The sequence below is a fragment of the Lolium rigidum genome, chromosome 3 (assembly GCF_022539505.1).
Source record: "Lolium rigidum isolate FL_2022 chromosome 3, APGP_CSIRO_Lrig_0.1, whole genome shotgun sequence".
Lineage (NCBI taxonomy): Eukaryota > Viridiplantae > Streptophyta > Magnoliopsida > Poales > Poaceae > Lolium > Lolium rigidum.
This window is the reverse complement of record NC_061510.1, coordinates 191869418-191885590: the sequence shown is the minus strand read 5'-3', so window position 1 is coordinate 191885590 and position 16173 is coordinate 191869418. Positions and strand designations below refer to the sequence as shown.

The 16173-nt window shown below is 40.6% G+C and overlaps 1 protein-coding gene and 2 long non-coding RNA genes across 9 annotated transcripts; 2 read left to right on the top strand and 1 right to left on the bottom strand.

Annotated features, from left to right (window-relative positions):
• Positions 1–1900: 1900 nt before the first annotated feature.
• On the top strand, positions 1901–3561 carry LOC124699459. Its single transcript, XR_007001399.1, has 4 exons — positions 1901–2025; positions 2430–2500; positions 2833–2957; positions 3394–3561. It is a non-coding gene; the product is annotated as an uncharacterized LOC124699459 (long non-coding RNA).
• A 1852-nt stretch (positions 3562–5413) lies between these two features.
• Positions 5414–8686, bottom strand: LOC124695930 (chromatin structure-remodeling complex protein SYD-like). Its single transcript, XM_047228731.1, has 5 exons — positions 8481–8686; positions 7385–7501; positions 7244–7305; positions 5615–5820; positions 5414–5544 (listed from the first exon to the last, which is right to left on the bottom strand). Exons 2-5 carry the CDS (start codon positions 7487–7489, stop codon positions 5414–5416), a joined length of 504 nt encoding a protein of 167 aa, XP_047084687.1. The 5' UTR covers positions 7490–7501; positions 8481–8686.
• A 470-nt stretch (positions 8687–9156) lies between these two features.
• Positions 9157–15791, top strand: LOC124702838. Of its 7 annotated transcripts, none has more exons than XR_007002726.1 (10): positions 9162–9627; positions 9741–9787; positions 10051–10080; positions 10192–10943; positions 11060–11152; positions 11644–11748; positions 12985–13115; positions 13413–14017; positions 14124–14222; positions 15403–15791. It is a non-coding gene; the product is annotated as an uncharacterized LOC124702838 (long non-coding RNA). The 7 variants fall into 7 exon arrangements; XR_007002729.1 differs by having other exon boundaries at positions 9165–9627; positions 13413–13484; XR_007002727.1 differs by having other exon boundaries at positions 9167–9627; positions 13413–13469.
• Positions 15792–16173: the final 382 nt, after the last annotated feature.

Below are 16173 nucleotides of genomic sequence, written 5' to 3'. Positions count from 1 at the left end.
GACAATTTATGTTAAATTGAGATAAAACATTAAGATGGGTGTATGGTCAGAGGATTTTTAGTACGATCTTTGTGTGCTCCTTTTCTTTTATCAGATTATGTTTGTACGGTTTTCATATAGAGATACTTCGGTAGAAACTGGGACTAATAACAAACTACCTCCCCTTTATTAATACCGTGATTTTTAAGTTGATTTCATATGAGTTATACCTGGAGTGTCAGAAGAACAACAATTGCAACCATCTATGCATGCTCCGTTAATTCCATGCATTGCCATTCCTCATCTTTTTTTCGGTACAGATCTTCTTGACTTATTAGACCTGACAATGTTTGATCTCTTTGCCTCTTTCACTTTTTAATACACATTGGATTTTATCGGCAGGTCAAGACCCTAAGGATGTTGACGCTGAATACTATGAACAACAGTGCAAATGCTAGAGGGTTTTAATGAAATGGATAGAGCGCTTTGGTCCATCCTTGCTCCGGCTCTCCGCTTCAGACATAGATATGTGCAGCTCTTCGGGTGAGCTGCTTGCGCATGGTATGGCTGGGGCACCATACCATGCCACGGTCGCTGAAGTGCATGAACGCTACTATTTCTCCGTATATTTTACATGCCCCTTTTTATTGGAGTTTTTAGTGCCTGCAGCGTTTATATGACCGAGGTGCAAGCATTGTCAGTACTTGATAACAGGTGTTTTGCTTTTGTACTAATGTGGTCAGCTTTCTATCCGTTATTTAATTTCTTGATACCTACCGGTTTAGAAAAAACAAGATCTGATTGTTCAAAATTAATAGCAGGACTAGGATCTCAAGCAGCTACATCCAGATGTCTGCATATGACAACTACAGATGTTCGATGCTCAGGCTACCTAGAAGAGTTTTATCAGCCGTTAGTTTCATGTTAACCTGCAAGATCTAATGCGCTACGAGAAAACACTGTCTATAGGTTCTGATAAATGTCTACCTATCGACTGATATTGTACCATGAACTTTCCTATTTGGTGACCATGTGGGTGCTTATCAGCGATCTACGCCTTGACTACGTAAAGCGTATTGTTGGGAAGGTAAAGTAACTATGCAGGCTCTCGGACGATCTTAATTTGCATGAAATCATTTTTGTATTGTGATTTAGTTTTGCTGATTGAGCTAGAATTAATCATCTATCACCAAACCTTCTACCTGGAGCATGCTTGTATGATTCTGATGTCGGTAGTAGCAACGACCAGCATTGGTGGTGATTGTATGATTTGTTGTAAGTGTGCTCCCATTCTCCCATGCTCCCTTAGATACTCCATATATTAGGAGATCTAATGATTTTATTCCAAGGTGCCATAGATATTTTAGGTTATGTTTGTCTTCGCTACTGGACCTTCAATTGGCTATTTGACATCAATGCACTTTACTTAAATCTGCAGGCCGTATGTGGATATCCCTTCTATTTGATTTCTTCCTATGAATTACCATTTGGAGAGCTAAAACATATCAAAAGCTTATTGATTCGAATTATGTTATAACTTCAATAATAAAGCAGGTATGGGACTTTCGCAGGTGAGGTTCAGCGTTCTAATTATTGATCCTTCTCTAGAAATGAATCATGGTTATTTATGTTGTACAAAGAAAAGAAGTGTCAAGGTTTCACCTTCCCTTTTAGGAACGTAGTATTGCTAGGACTTCACTGCATACTATTCTTGTTCGGTTATGATGTGTTAGTAGTCAGAAATATGTACGTTCCTATGTACTTTAGTTTTAGCCGTTGCCGTGAGTAGACTCATGCTAGGTACTGGAAAGTCATGGTTTGAGGCATTCTTTGTACTATCAATAAAATTTGGTATGGTGGATATGAATAACGATTCACTTGGCTAGCTAATAGAGCTCTCCCATTTTCTACATCTTACTAATGTAGGTGCTCCTCCTAAACTTCGGAGATAAATTGCAGCCCGCGGCCTCTTCTACTGCACACCCAAGGGTGACAAGCTCCACTGACTAGCATCTTAGATGCCCCTCGGCCACATCGTCGCGTGAGGTGAGCAAGCACCCTGTCCCCATCTTATTACTCTTAGACAAAGCTTCTATAGCATGGATTAGAGCCTAGAGGGTTCACAAATCTGTTGTAAAAAAATATTATAGTATTGCACCATTCACACGCAAAGAACTGGTGAGGTATCAGTATAAGTTACAGTATGAAATTTTTGTTTCGAATTTTGTAAGGATTTAAGAGGAAAAATTTCAGCAGGACCAATTTACATATTTCAGATGATGGTCTACCTTACCATTCTGATAGAAATTAAATTCATTTCGAATTGCTAAGCTAATAAATTCTATTTTTGGGATCGACTGCTAGCTGACTGATTTACTGAAGAAAAATTTACTGGAAGTGGCACATTTTTCCTCGCTGTTATAACTCATGTCATGTTTTATATTGTTCAGTAAGCTTCAACCGAATAAATCTAGAAGGGGAGCTGGCCATGGAATTCGGAAGGACAAAGACTCAAGAACAGGTACATAAGGCACTCCAATACGATTTGTTGTAGCTCCATACAAGAAAGCTTTAAAAAACATCATGTTACAATTCATCTAGATTCTGTTACTTGAATGGATGGTCGAATGCAGATTTAAATGTGTTATTTGTGTTCTGTTTGCCTCTCTGATGAAGTATTATTATGGTACCAGTATATACCTTGTGTCTAGTCCTGACACTTCAGAGGTTTTGCTTGATCCTGTTGTAATATCAAGTCTTTTGCTCTGCTTTTGATATGCTCGATTTTATCAGCTACAAATTAATCATCCCACTTCCAGTAACGAGCATTGTTGTTTACTTTCTGTTGGTCAGATATTTTCAACGAAGAACCGCCAAAGCCTAAGGCATGTTACATTGGTACCCAATAAAAATTTGATTACGTCATACCAGATATGAGTGACTAATCCAGTCATCCAGATGACTTCAATGCAAATAGAGTAAGGCATTGTTCTTGCAGGCTATTTATTCTATCTTATTTCTTGTGGCTTTGATATACAAGATAGACAAATCGTATGTATCATGTAAATTGGGAATTTTTCCTCTTTCATCTGTATCATCTGGTTTGGTAAATAGACAACAGGGAGATTGTTCCGCTTTTCAGTCACATCGAAGTTACAAGTTCCATTCTTCATTATCTCTTCTCTTTTTATTCTGGATGCTCCATATTTCTACAATGTGTTCTCACATTTTGATTTTTTTTTAACTAAATTTTCTCTTAAACGAGAAGAACTATTCTATTAGACTGAAAAATAATCAGATCGCCTCTTTGTTGTACCATCTAAGCTTTACTAACAAGTCTTATTTGAATGGTTCACACACTAATTGAGATGCCACAATTTTAACTGTTGTTTTGATGGATCTGTTTCATTCCAGTAGTCTTTGTGAAGGGAGTTAGCATACAAGGACGTGGGAGACAAATAAAGGCAACTCGTGTGAAGGAAGCTTGGCCGAGCTGTGGCCATGGTGGTGGTGTGCCTCTCTTCCCAGGCTGATTTCAAGAGCACACAAAATCTCTTTTGTATTAGATGCTTCTATTTAACTTACCTGGTGAGAAAACTATGAGCCTTGCGCTGTATATGCAGCGCTATGTTTCTTTTCAGATTGATATTTTTATTGGAAGGGTTAATGATTGATGCACGTCTGTTGTTTGTAGCCAGCTTAGAGTCAATGACCATCACTTTCCCATCAGACTGTCGGCTTGCGTGGTGGTTGGCTTAGACGTATGCCATGTTAGTTGAAGAGGATGGCCTTAGTCCTGGTGCTGTCCATGGCGCTCCTTCTTCTTTAGTGAGGGCGACCTCATTTCCACGGGTGAACCCAGCCGTAATGCCTCTCTTAGCTTATTCACCTCGCTGAAGTTACATTTAATCTTTCATGTGTATTTTGGTAGACACAAAGCATGAGAAACAAATATCATGTCCTCTATTCCATTCATAATCAAACAATAATTGTTCGTTTTGCTACATATGGTGCAATGATCAGCTGATACAGTATATTGGAATGTCAGCTTTGGAAGTGGAATACATAGCATGATCATACATTGAAAACAAGGCTGGAGCACCGCTGCAACTCATGCTCAGCTAATTTAAGCTTGAGTACCCCAAGCTGCAATTCTTCAAATATCTTTGGCATGCTTTGCTGATGAAGTGCCTTTTGCTAGCCCAAATCTGTTTTAAATATAATATGAAAACTCTTTGATTACATGTAGGGAAAATGTGTTAGCACATCAGTGGAATTACACCAAAATAAATTGTAATTCTCAGAGATTTTTTAATTGCTTTTTTAGAGGTCTAGAACTCTAAATAGCAACCTAAAACAGCACCCATGAAGATTTGAAAAGAAGTGGTGGAGTTCCACATGTAGGTTATTAATTAAACTGATTAAACATGTTTAATATAATCCCAATATATGTAGGCCGCAGTCTTACATATTAAGCATCATGACTGAAGGTTCATTTAGTATAGTGTTCTAATTATGACTTGGTTTCTTACCATGTTAAAGTAACAAATAAGAGTGGATAATGCTCATCTGAAGCAAACCTTTGTATAAAAATATGTTCATACGATGAGATATCACTGCATAGATTGTTGACAAATAATAAATTAATAATTAGAATTAAAGGTGGAAATCTGCAACTGCCTATTATTTAGTGACCTGAATATTTTCAGGTTGCATAACTAGAGTTAAATGGAGGGGTATGCTTAAGTAAATATTTTCATATTAATACTTCCTTTTTGAGAGGTTTAGAGTCCCTTATGTAGAGTTTGATGATAGTTGCATTTTTTTCTGAAATGTCATATACGTTGCAGACTTTTAGTTGAATCACCACTGGTTTATTTTCAGTAATCAGTGCATAAATAACAAAAGTTTTGTTTATGTTTGAATATTTTGTTTCCTAATTTGAATTAGGAACTGAGTTTGTACTGCTATCCCTGGCAGGGCTCCTTCGTGCGAAGAAGCATCGCCTTCTGGGTCGCGCGACCTGGGCGAGGCGGAGTGGCAGCAGTGATTCAGAGCGGTGGAAGGCGTTGTGGCGCGGTGCTAGCTACGCGAGAGGTTGGCGGCAACTTTCTGGGCCGACCTGGGCTGGACGGGCCACGACCGTACACCCCCCCGATCCAATATCCTTCCACCCATTGCTCCGCTGGTGGAGGACGCCATGCATGCGAGCAGGAGCCTATTGTTGTTATGGTCTATAGTCGACGGCACCTCCTTAACAAGTTGTAGTCGCTTGGTGAGGATGATCGTGTATGTGTGTCGTGTGTGTTCCTCCATCTGAAGATTGTATCCCTAATGTCTTCTTCCTGTTCAATGAAATCGAATGCAAAATTTCTTGCGTTTTCTTGAAAGAAAAACTAAAAAAACATATTACCATTTTCTCACTTGATTTTTATCACCGTTGTATAAAATGTAGACCAATACGAATTCTACGGGGTCGTGCGCCAAGGCGCACATCGCCTCTATTTTGTCCTGTCGGAACCCTCCCTGGAATATATACCCCATGACTTGTCATATCTGTTGAACCTAATAATATAAAATATACATATTCATATCTCCAAAACAGTGACTAAAGTTTCCCTTCCAAGCTGGTTACCTGATGGAAACTGCCATGGTGCAGCTTGCCCGCTACCCTGGGATGCATCACTTCCAACCATGGGAGACTGACTACCAATGATCTCCTTGTCCTTTGACAGAACACCGCTAGAATCTACTGCTTGCGGACCGCCAGCAAATGGAACTCGTGATGATCGCAGTGCGTCCATATCAATTCCATGTTGGTTTACAACAGTCTCCATGGCCCTGCAGACGAAAATTACATATGATACGGACATCTTATAAACTAGGAATGGTGCAAAACTCAAGCCAGAGAATGTGAAATTTTAATATGACTTTCTGAAGTACTCCACGTAGAACCCTTTCATTTGAAATTACAAACAGTCATGTAAAGGTAGACTAAATTGGTCTATTTGCGTTACTACAGGTTGCAAATAATGCATTTGGTAAACCATCTGATACCAACTATAGAGTATAAACCATATCACGTTCAATATCGTTATGAGTACGAGTGTTCCTGTTGACCTTAGACAGGGGCGGACCCAGGTACAGCTGAGTGGGGGCATAGGCCCCCACTCAAAATTTTGAAACTCCTTTGTATTTATACATATTTTGAACGAAAATCACTTAAAATCTGCAAATTTGTAGAAGAAGTGCCCCCACTCAAAAGAAATGCCCCAGTCAGAATATTTTCTGGGTCCGCCCCTGACCTTAGATCTTTAATTTTTTGGTGCAAAATTACCTCAAATACTGGGGAAAACAATGGCTACAGAACACATTAATGACTGATTCAAACAAAAGACGTGCACAAGGTGCTACAGTCTTAAATTGCCTAAGGAGAAGTGATGAAAACGGGGATGCACTCGAAATATATTGGGCACAAACTTGCTATAGCAATAGAGGATCTCAAGAATCAAGATCTATAACTACATGCTATCAATGTCAACTCAAAGAAAAATATTATCAAGGGTAAAGCCTCGGAATGACAGCCCGCTACTCCCATCTTCCTCTTGTTTGCTCTTCTCTGCCACTCGCTCTTGCCATCCACCGCCACTTCCCTCCCTCCACAATCTCCATCTCCATGAGAAGGCCACTGAGAGGAAGAATGTTGAACTCCATGTTGCCCGCGCATTTTGTTGAACTCCATACTGTGTGTTAACAGTTAACTGCATAAATCACGAAACTGTCCACTGTCCATCACCAAGCTTCGCCACCTTCCCTGCCTCATTGAAACTATTTTGACCCAGGGACCTCTGTTTCTACTTCTCATTCCTATTTTCCTCTCATAAACTATCTGAAGCACCCTGTAGTACCTTGGAGTACCTAGTGACGCTTGATGGACATTCTGTCGCTACAACAGCGTTTAGACCCCTCCTCGTACACTATTTCCACAAGTGGAAATGAGAAGTAACTGACCCATGAAGCCCAGTTTGATAGCATGGTTATATTAAATAAGAAGAATTCTTTAACATGGGAACAACAAACCAGCAATTATCAATTTTGGAAGTCAAGAATGGCAACAAGAGAACATGATGTGTAGGATGCATTTTAAGTCCAAGAACATCTCCAACTCCACACAGTGACACATGTAGAACTTTAACAAGTACTTACAATTAAATTGATGGGAAAAAGTCGGAAAAAATAGTAAAGAACAAAAGCAAATATTTACCTAGATATGACCTGATATGGCAAAGACTGCTCTTTTCCACTTAACTTCATATGTTGACATATCTGGAACATCAAACAAAGAAATAAAGTTATGGTTGTGTTCAAAGTTTTTCATGTTCTTCATATTGGTTGTACTGCGTACCACATAAAGTTTAGTTGCTAATTTGGCGGGCTCATCCTTGGACTCCTGAATGAGCTTCTGAAGTAGCTTCGCAGCCTCCACTTCAACATGTTGTGATGAAGCCATTGTAAACTCTGCCTGTCACCAGAGTAAGAACAATCAAAAAAGAAAATAAAAAAAACATAGTCCAAATAACAGGTTTAAGTAGTAAGAGACAAACCAGTATTCATGTAAACAAACAAATGTGAGAGATTTCAGGTGTCAAAAATTGCATATTGAGTACAGATACAGTGGCATGATTTTTTTAGTAAATGCAAACTGTTAATGCAGAGTAGCAGGTTTAGTAAACTGCAAACAGGCAAAGCTCTATAGTTACATAGGTACCAACAAAAGAACTTCCAAAAAAGGTTCTTCAGGATTTGCATGTTCACAACACATCTGATGCCATGTAAATTAATAGCAGGTGTCACACATGGCATGCATTCAAGCTGCCCTGGAGAAAGCAGCCGAGGTACCACTATATAGCTATGCACGGCTAAAGTTAAGAAGTTTGGTATTTTTTGCTTCATGATAGAGTGGGGCGTCTCTACGGGCTACATAAATTCCATGCATACAACGAAATAGCGCTGCTCAACGAAACCAGCAGTCAAATGCATGCTACCAATCAACTAAACACTGGCAAGACACACATCTCGCTGGCCAATTATGTACAACCAAAAGCTAACCATTTCTTCAGAGAATAACAAGACAGTGCACACATCGACTAAACCCAAGATCACACCCAAATATAAGGAAATCCCAATCACACGATTCGGGTAAAAGACGAAACGTTTACAGGTGGAATTATTGCGCAGAATAGGCCAATTGCACCACCAATCGCGCCCAGAGCTTATAAATTCTCACTACAGCCGGTCAGCCGCAGCTCGCTCGCCCAAATCGAGCCCAACGGAGAAAAAAACTTAGCTTTGCACGAACTAACCCTAGCTGAGAGCAGAGCTACAAAGATCGTTTAAAACCCGAGACCGTGAGCCCCGAATCCAGACACTCCGGGACCACGCGCACACTCCATGAGCTCAACGCGGAAGAAAGACTACCGAGAGAAGTCTTGGAGGCTTACAGAGATTGGGGATCGGGGAAAACCCTAGCGGGAGAACGGGATGGGTGGAGAGCTCGTGGAGCCGCCGCTCGGCAGAGCTGGTGGCGGTCGCCGGCCGCGGCGCGGGGTCTCCGGGGACCGCGGCGGCAGGGGTCGATGAGCTGCGCGTGAGCTAGGTGCCGGAGCTGGAGCTCGCCGCCTCCGCCATTTTCCACTAGACCTGTGCAGTGTTTTGCCTCCTTTTTCCCGTTTCCTTTCTTTTTTCCTCTTCTCTGTCCGTTGTTTTAGCTCGTGAAAATGGGTCAGGGCCGAAGACCGGGCGCATTGGGTATCCCACGGTATGATTGCTGCACCCTCATGGAGCTCTCACAGCGCTTTGGATTTTCGGCCGTCCGATCGAGCTGACGTGGCGCGATCTCGGCCGTCGTTCCGTCCAGGGCGCTGAGGCCCTCCCGCAGACCCACTTTTTATCCATGGGTCGGTAAAAAGCCCGCCCGGCCCAGCGCAAATAGGGGAGAGAGCACGCAACCCTGGCCAATCCTTCGCTCGTTCTTCTCCCCTCCGCCTCCGCCTCGCGTCCCCCAGCCATGCCGCCCCCGCCGCCTCCCCTTCCTCTCCCCTCGCGCCCGCATCCCCGCCGCCGCATGCCTCTCTCCCTCTCCTTCTCTCCCCGCACCGCCCTCCTCCTCCTCCTCACGCCGCCGCCTCGCGTAGTTCACCTTCCATGGTGTGGCCGGGCGTCAACCTCTTCCCCATCCCTGCTTCTCGGCGTTGGCGACTACGGCCGCCGCTGCGCTGCCCGAGTAGCCGCCTCTGTGCTACGCGGGTGGCCGCCCCATCCTCCAGCCCTGCAAATCCCCGTTGCCGATCTCCACCGGTGTGACCTTGCGCCTCCTCCAGCCCTTTCTCACGCACGCCCTCCCCATCCCCAATCGACCTCCGCCGTCTCCTCCCCCACGGCCATCATTCAGCGCACGAGAAGCGGCGCCCGAGCTCCATACCCTCCACCACTGACTCTCTTCGTTGCACGGCGGCAGACCGGGGGCCTTCATGCCGCTCCCTCCCACCGGCGCTTAATAGAGCACTGTCATGTTTATTGGTTGAGAAAGAAGATGCGTGTGAAGGCGTTATTGGCCATGTCCACTTGGGCAGCAGTATGAGGAGTGAGGTGTTGAATTGTTCCAACAGATTTGTTCCATTGTCTCTTCCTCTACTTCTGTTTAGTTTGATCCTCTCATCTTTCAGCTCTGTTAACTATATCTTTTATATTTATGCCTACAGGTTGTTTGATGAAAAGGAGAGTGGGGCGCAGGAGAAGTTTGATCTATGTAATATTCATTCTAAAATTCTATTTTCTGAAACTTAGCTCAAAATTAATTATATGTACACTATAGCGCCTCTCCTGATTTTGTGACTGTGCTATGTATTCATGATATCTTCTGCATAAATCTGATACCGTCTTTGCTTGGCTGTTGCAATGCTTCGACAGATAACTTGATATTTTCCTGTGTTCTCTTTGATGGTTTCAGTACCTTATATGATGTCTAGCATATGGGATTTTGTAATCTTGTTCTGCTTGTGATTGTTGCAGGTTCTTTTCCCAGACATAAACGCCTATGAGGTAAACTAGTGGTTCTTTTGCAACTGAAATGTTTTCTGTGGTTTTACCATGGTGACAATGCTTCTTTATTGCCGCTATATGACTATTCATGGTGTTGATATATTCTTGCAGGTCGGCCTGGGCACAGAAGAGAAGCACTCTTCTGCCGAGAGTCACATCTTTTGCCCGCTGTCATCTGAGCCTACTTCTAAATTTCCGTATCATGTGCATATGCTCCAAATACCTTGTCTCAATTGTGCAAGATATTCCTAGCTCCAGATTCGTTATCCGTCTTTTGATAATCGCAGGGCAGCGAGTTGATGAGTTTTGGTAGAGGGTGTTTCTTTTCTTGCCATAATCAGGGAGCACATTGAATTAAATTTATTCAACCTGGTGCATCTTTTTTATGTAGTATAATGGCACACTGGAATTGGAAGTGTGACTAAATTAATTGGAAAGATATGTTGGAAGTGAATGGTTGGTTTGTCTAACTAGGGAGTGAGATCAGGAAGTTCGGACTGGGAGGAAGAGATACGGTAGCATCTGTTTGAGCATGTCTTTCAGTTACATGTTGTTTTGGCTGTAATCTTGGCAGTAATTTATATAAAAATTCTTTCGCATGCAAAATAGATGGGCACGGAACAGTTTGTTACCTTCATGTGGGTGTAAGTGGTCCATATGGATCTTGAATACATCATACCATGCACAGATTATAGTTGTGCACTTTCTGGCTATTTGAGTACTATTAGATCACTCAGCACAGTTGCTGAAAATCTGTAGTGTGATATTAATTTATGCTTGGAACATTGCTATTTCAGTGGTTCTTTTGTAAGCACATAGATGCACTCTTACCTATTACATCAGTGAACAAAATATGTGACAAGGTAAGAACTTCCACTCATGTGAGTGTATGGAAATTTATTTTCCTACAACTATTTGTTTTATCTTCTCCTAATCTGATAATTCATGACGTATATATTATATCCTTGCTTTCACTCAGGATGAGTCTCCGGAAACAAGCGATGTCCATCTATTGTAATGGCCAGCCAAGAGACACATGTAAGCTAACAGTTGTCGTCGTTCTATTCCCTAGGTAATTCCTTTGTTTCTTTCCATTTTGAGTCATACACAATTCCCCCTGTTGGCCATTTGCCATTATGTTGCATATAGTGGTGACCATGTGTTTATATTAGCTCCTTCTTTGAGTCATTGTCTCTGGATTCAAAATGGCTATGTGTGTCATGGGACTTTCCTGGAATGATACAAAAAATTTGAAACGGCAAGTTTCTGTCACATGCTGGGTTGAATTGCTCTATGTCTGGAGTAGTTAGTTGGTTGCATCATATTGATTAGTGAATAGCTATAAATAATTTCCTCGTCACCTTCAGATATTTGGGGAATAATGTGCTCGGGCCTGAAAAATCTATTCAAAGGTTGGGAAGCCCAGTCCACTGCAGGCTGCAAGCATTAGACTAATTTGGGTCCTTAAAACAAAAGTGAATTTCATAGTATCTAAATTTTGTTCTGAATTGTTGAAATCGGGTTAATATTGTTTACTCACCATTCATAATGTGTAATAATTAGAGTTCAAGCTAAACACCGAACTCGCTGCCATCGTTGGGAAGCACAACAGAGGTTGCAGGCTGTTGCAGTGATACATTCCAACTACCAGACTTTGTCACCAAAAAGGTAACTTATATCTTTTGCATTGAATTTGTTTTGAATTGCGCAGTACCAGCTGATGGTCAAGAGACACGACATAGGCTGCAGGCTGTCGTGGTGCTCATCTCCGTGGCATTGAATTTACTCAAAAATGTGCAGCTACAGACCTATAGTAATCATGGTTAAATATTCTGGTTGGGTAGTTCAAAATTTAGTAGCAGTGGCTGACTGGAGCAATGTAAAAGAAATATTCTCCTCAATTCTGGCTCTTTTGGTAGGTAAATGTTGAACCTTAGGTGTTAGTTTTCTTTCATACAGTCAACTTCTGAATTTTTCCTTTGCGCTTTGAACCATAGTTCAAGCTTGAGATCTTTTTGTTGGTTCAAACGAGATTGCTTTGCAGCTATATCTTCCCATATTTCTTTGTCTTATACATTGTAGATTCATGGGTACAGGAAAATCTTTTTTATACCGATGGAGAGCATGATTTAGTTATCTTTTACACTGCACACTTTTGCAACAAGGTCCTATACACGTCTCCTAAGAGGTGCCATTGTTTCTGTATTAGTTATAGAATTTCTGTGCGCATTTCATTTTGCTTTCTCCAGACCACTGAGAAAAGAGTGAAAAAGTGGATTACTGAACCTATGTAACCGAGAACCTGGATCATTGAGTCTCATTTCAGTTGTACAAAATTGTTTTATTTTGCATCATCGGAGTAAAGAAAATTTAAGTTCCAATAACCTTGAGTACGAGACTCAAGAGACCCAAAACTTTCTTATCTTCCTTCCTGGCTCTATGCTCCCCACTGGTGACATGTGTGGTCAGTGCTTCCACCTCCTCCATGTGTCCATGGATTTTCCTGGTTTTTATGTTGAACTGTGAAGAGAAACTTTTTTTACCGATTTATGGGTGCTTGAAGTTGCTTTCTTATTAAGCCCAATAGTTTAGAGAACTAATTTTACCGTTCCTGATAATACTGGATTTTGTATTAATTGTGTGCTTATGCACCATGCAGATATAGTAGCTTGGCACTGGCACTTATATTTGTTTAGCTCACAACTTAGTTAGGGAATGAGGAGACGAAATCCTTGGACAATAGAGCCCTAATCTTACCGTTCACTACTTGGTCAACTTACTTAGTTGTATGTCAGATAATATACAAGTTTTCATATTTTTAATTTTTATTGTTCTGTAGCAACCCCTTGTGATTGGCTGGTTACAGGCTTTTTGTCTAAACTTCTATTCCCAAATATCCTGTAGGGAACTCAAATCTTTCAACACTACCTTTCTGGTGCTGCAGAAATGACTGTTTATTCAAAGGAACCTATCCTCGAGGAGTTGATGCAAAGAAGAGTATATGATGACCTGCAGGCCTGGATAGCAAGATATAGGTATCCTTTTGTCTTTATGCATCTCTACTTACTCCCCCACATTTCCAGTACAGTTTATTTGTCCCCCATCTTGGGCTCCTGCGGGTAGGTCTGAGGTTGGTCGGTGGACCATGTCTCTGTTGCTTGAAGTTGCTGCTCACCGGCTGTGCAGGCGTGCCACTCCAGAGCTGATCTGTTCCTGCTCTTTGTTGCTTCTGCTTGCTAAATTATGTTTTCTGGTTTACTTCTGTATAAAATTTCCCATTTTTTCCACTATAATTGAGTCCTTAAATTGGTGAACTGACTTATCAATTTCAGGTTATTTAAACAGAAGATGGAGACATCCCCAAGGTCCCAACAGTACAGCCAGGGCATGTGAGTTTAGTTTGGGTAAACTAACACACTGGGATCTTCATTGTTGAGGATGTATTTTGCCATCCTATGATGTGCTTTTGTTGTTCTGCATCCGCATCTATGCCCTATACATATTTGCTTGATTATTTGTTGAAATAAAATTATGCTACATTCTTATTAGTGAGGATGAAGAAAACACTTCATTTGTAGCCTGTGACAAAAGTAACCCTGAAGAAGAAAACTGCAATGTTCTTTTATTGTGCAAATTGGTTTGCACGATAGTGATTTGTCACCAATAGGATGGACACTAATTTAGAGTTTAGGCGCTCATGTATGCACTACTTGCTAACCTTGCTAAGCAGCATCAAAAATAATTTTTTGGTAGCAATCCAAACATGCACAGCTAAGTATTCAGTTCTTAATTTACCATATAGTTTCTGTTAGTTTGATCATCCTAAATGTAATGTTCTGTGTATGGCATAACTAAGTGGTTCTCTATTTCAGAAAAATAAGTTTCAAAGGCCACCATTGTTGCTTTTGTTGAATTTTTATGTCGAGTTTTCTCCTGTGTAAGATATTACATATTCATATATCCTTCAAACATTTGCCAATGCTGTTCTAAAGTATATAACCCATAGGTCATGTTTTGTATGATGTTTCTATTATTCATTTCAGCAACACTTGGGTCGCTGCTTATGCTGAAGTATGTTTCCGCTATCGTTGGGTCGCCGCTGCTGCTGGAGTACAGGTTGCCAGCCTTTATCTTGGCATAAGGTCTGTTATCTTAGCATTCCCTTGCCGTTTTTGGTTCTCGGTAGAACCAAAGCATCTAGCCAATAGATGGATTTACGACGGGATAACAATGGTTAATTAGCTAGGTTTGCTAAGCTATGTTTTGTTTCTTCTCTGTCCCTATACTCCAATGAAGAAAAAAAATCAGAGTTGGAACTCCCTAAAATAATTCTGCAGGTGTTTTTGTTTTGTAGTTCCTACATATGAAAAGATGGACATGTTGTTTAGTTTACAGTAGCAATTGGAAAATTAGTACGGGTGCATGCTAACATTGAGAGTTAAGGTTCAGAAGTGTTAGCCTGTTCAGTGTTGATGTTCAAACATCTTCTATTAAGGTTCTCCTTGGGCTGTTTGGCGCAGTGAGTTTAGAATTAAGTCTTGTATTTCTACAAGCATAATTTCGACGCACACCCTGAATAAAAAATTGTAGACCATGTTCCAGGCTTTCCATATAATATTTATTTGTGCAATTTGGTTGGACACATTCAAATAGCGGTCAGTTTATTGATCTGTCCAGAATATAGTTCTTCTATAGACAATAAACTTCTTTACAACTTTGGATGGACACTTGTTACTTATTCTTGGGCGTAGGAACGTTGTTATTTTCTTAATGTCTATGTTATGCAGTGGTGATTTGATATATGTTTGGGTAAGAGGTATGCCTCCAAGGACATGGTTTTCACATAGTGTTTCTGTAATCATTCTAGCTATTTTTCACTCACAGTCTGAGATGACACAATTGTTTGTGGAAATTTGAATGTGAGATATCAGACAATGTTTCCCAGAGAAAGAGTAACTATATTTTTTCATTCTTCTTGATGGTGAAAATTTATGTCAAGAAGATCAAAAGAATGCACACACCAATGAACTGGTTGAAAAATGTATACGTTTCGAAAAGTTGGGTGAAATTTTCCAGAAAATAGAGATTGATAGAATATCAAATAATCGATGGCTTGCATGTATATTATTATGTTCCCATACATATCCTTTGTGAGATATATTCTTTCTTTTCCCACCAGAGTCTTTTGGAAATTAAATACATACCGACCGATTGATCAATCCAAAAAATAATTTACTTTCTCGGACTACAACCAAGAAAGCACAAATGTTCTTTAGGTACAATTCAACCTTGGCTAATATGATACCCGTCCTTTCTTACTAGGATTAAGCCATGGTTGTCGTTGAGATTCCATCCAGACTCCTGATCATGGCAGCTTCCAGATCCGTTGTATAACACTACACCCACGAAGTGTGAAGTGAGGGTGACCTTCCTCTATTGGTAAATGTTATGTCATATACATCAATCTATTGGAGAAGTCTGGCTATCTGATGAGCAAACAATGTATAGGCTATTGACTACTGTATACAGTCAACAACCTGTAGTAAGACATGTTGTACTGATGACCATTTACATAGTGTTTCACCCATCGGATAGTTTTTGTTATTTAATGTTTGATTACCGGGTCTGTGAGCCTCAGAATATTCCTCTATTTTTATGATTATAAATAAGCGTGTGCTACTCTATTTATGATTTCATGGGCTTTATCCTAATTTTATTCCGTTGTCTCTGCTCTGTAAAATCTAAAAATCGTATTATCATCTTATCATCTTATCACCTGACTTTTATCAACGTTATATAAAATGTACATTGGTGTGAATTTTGTGGGATCGTGCGCCAAGACACATGCCCTATATACACGCATCACATTGGTGTGAATTTTACGGGATTATTCCACCAAAACACACGCCCTATATACACACATCATGTTGTTGAAGAAGACTAATTAATTTGGGAGCAAAATTATATTATATTTTTTTTGCATAATTTCTCCAACCCTCATCAGTTCTCACTCATTGTCAAGCTACCAAGCAAACTCTTTGATGTTTCCCTACGTTTAACTACACCGTTATATCATAACCATGTTTTCATATT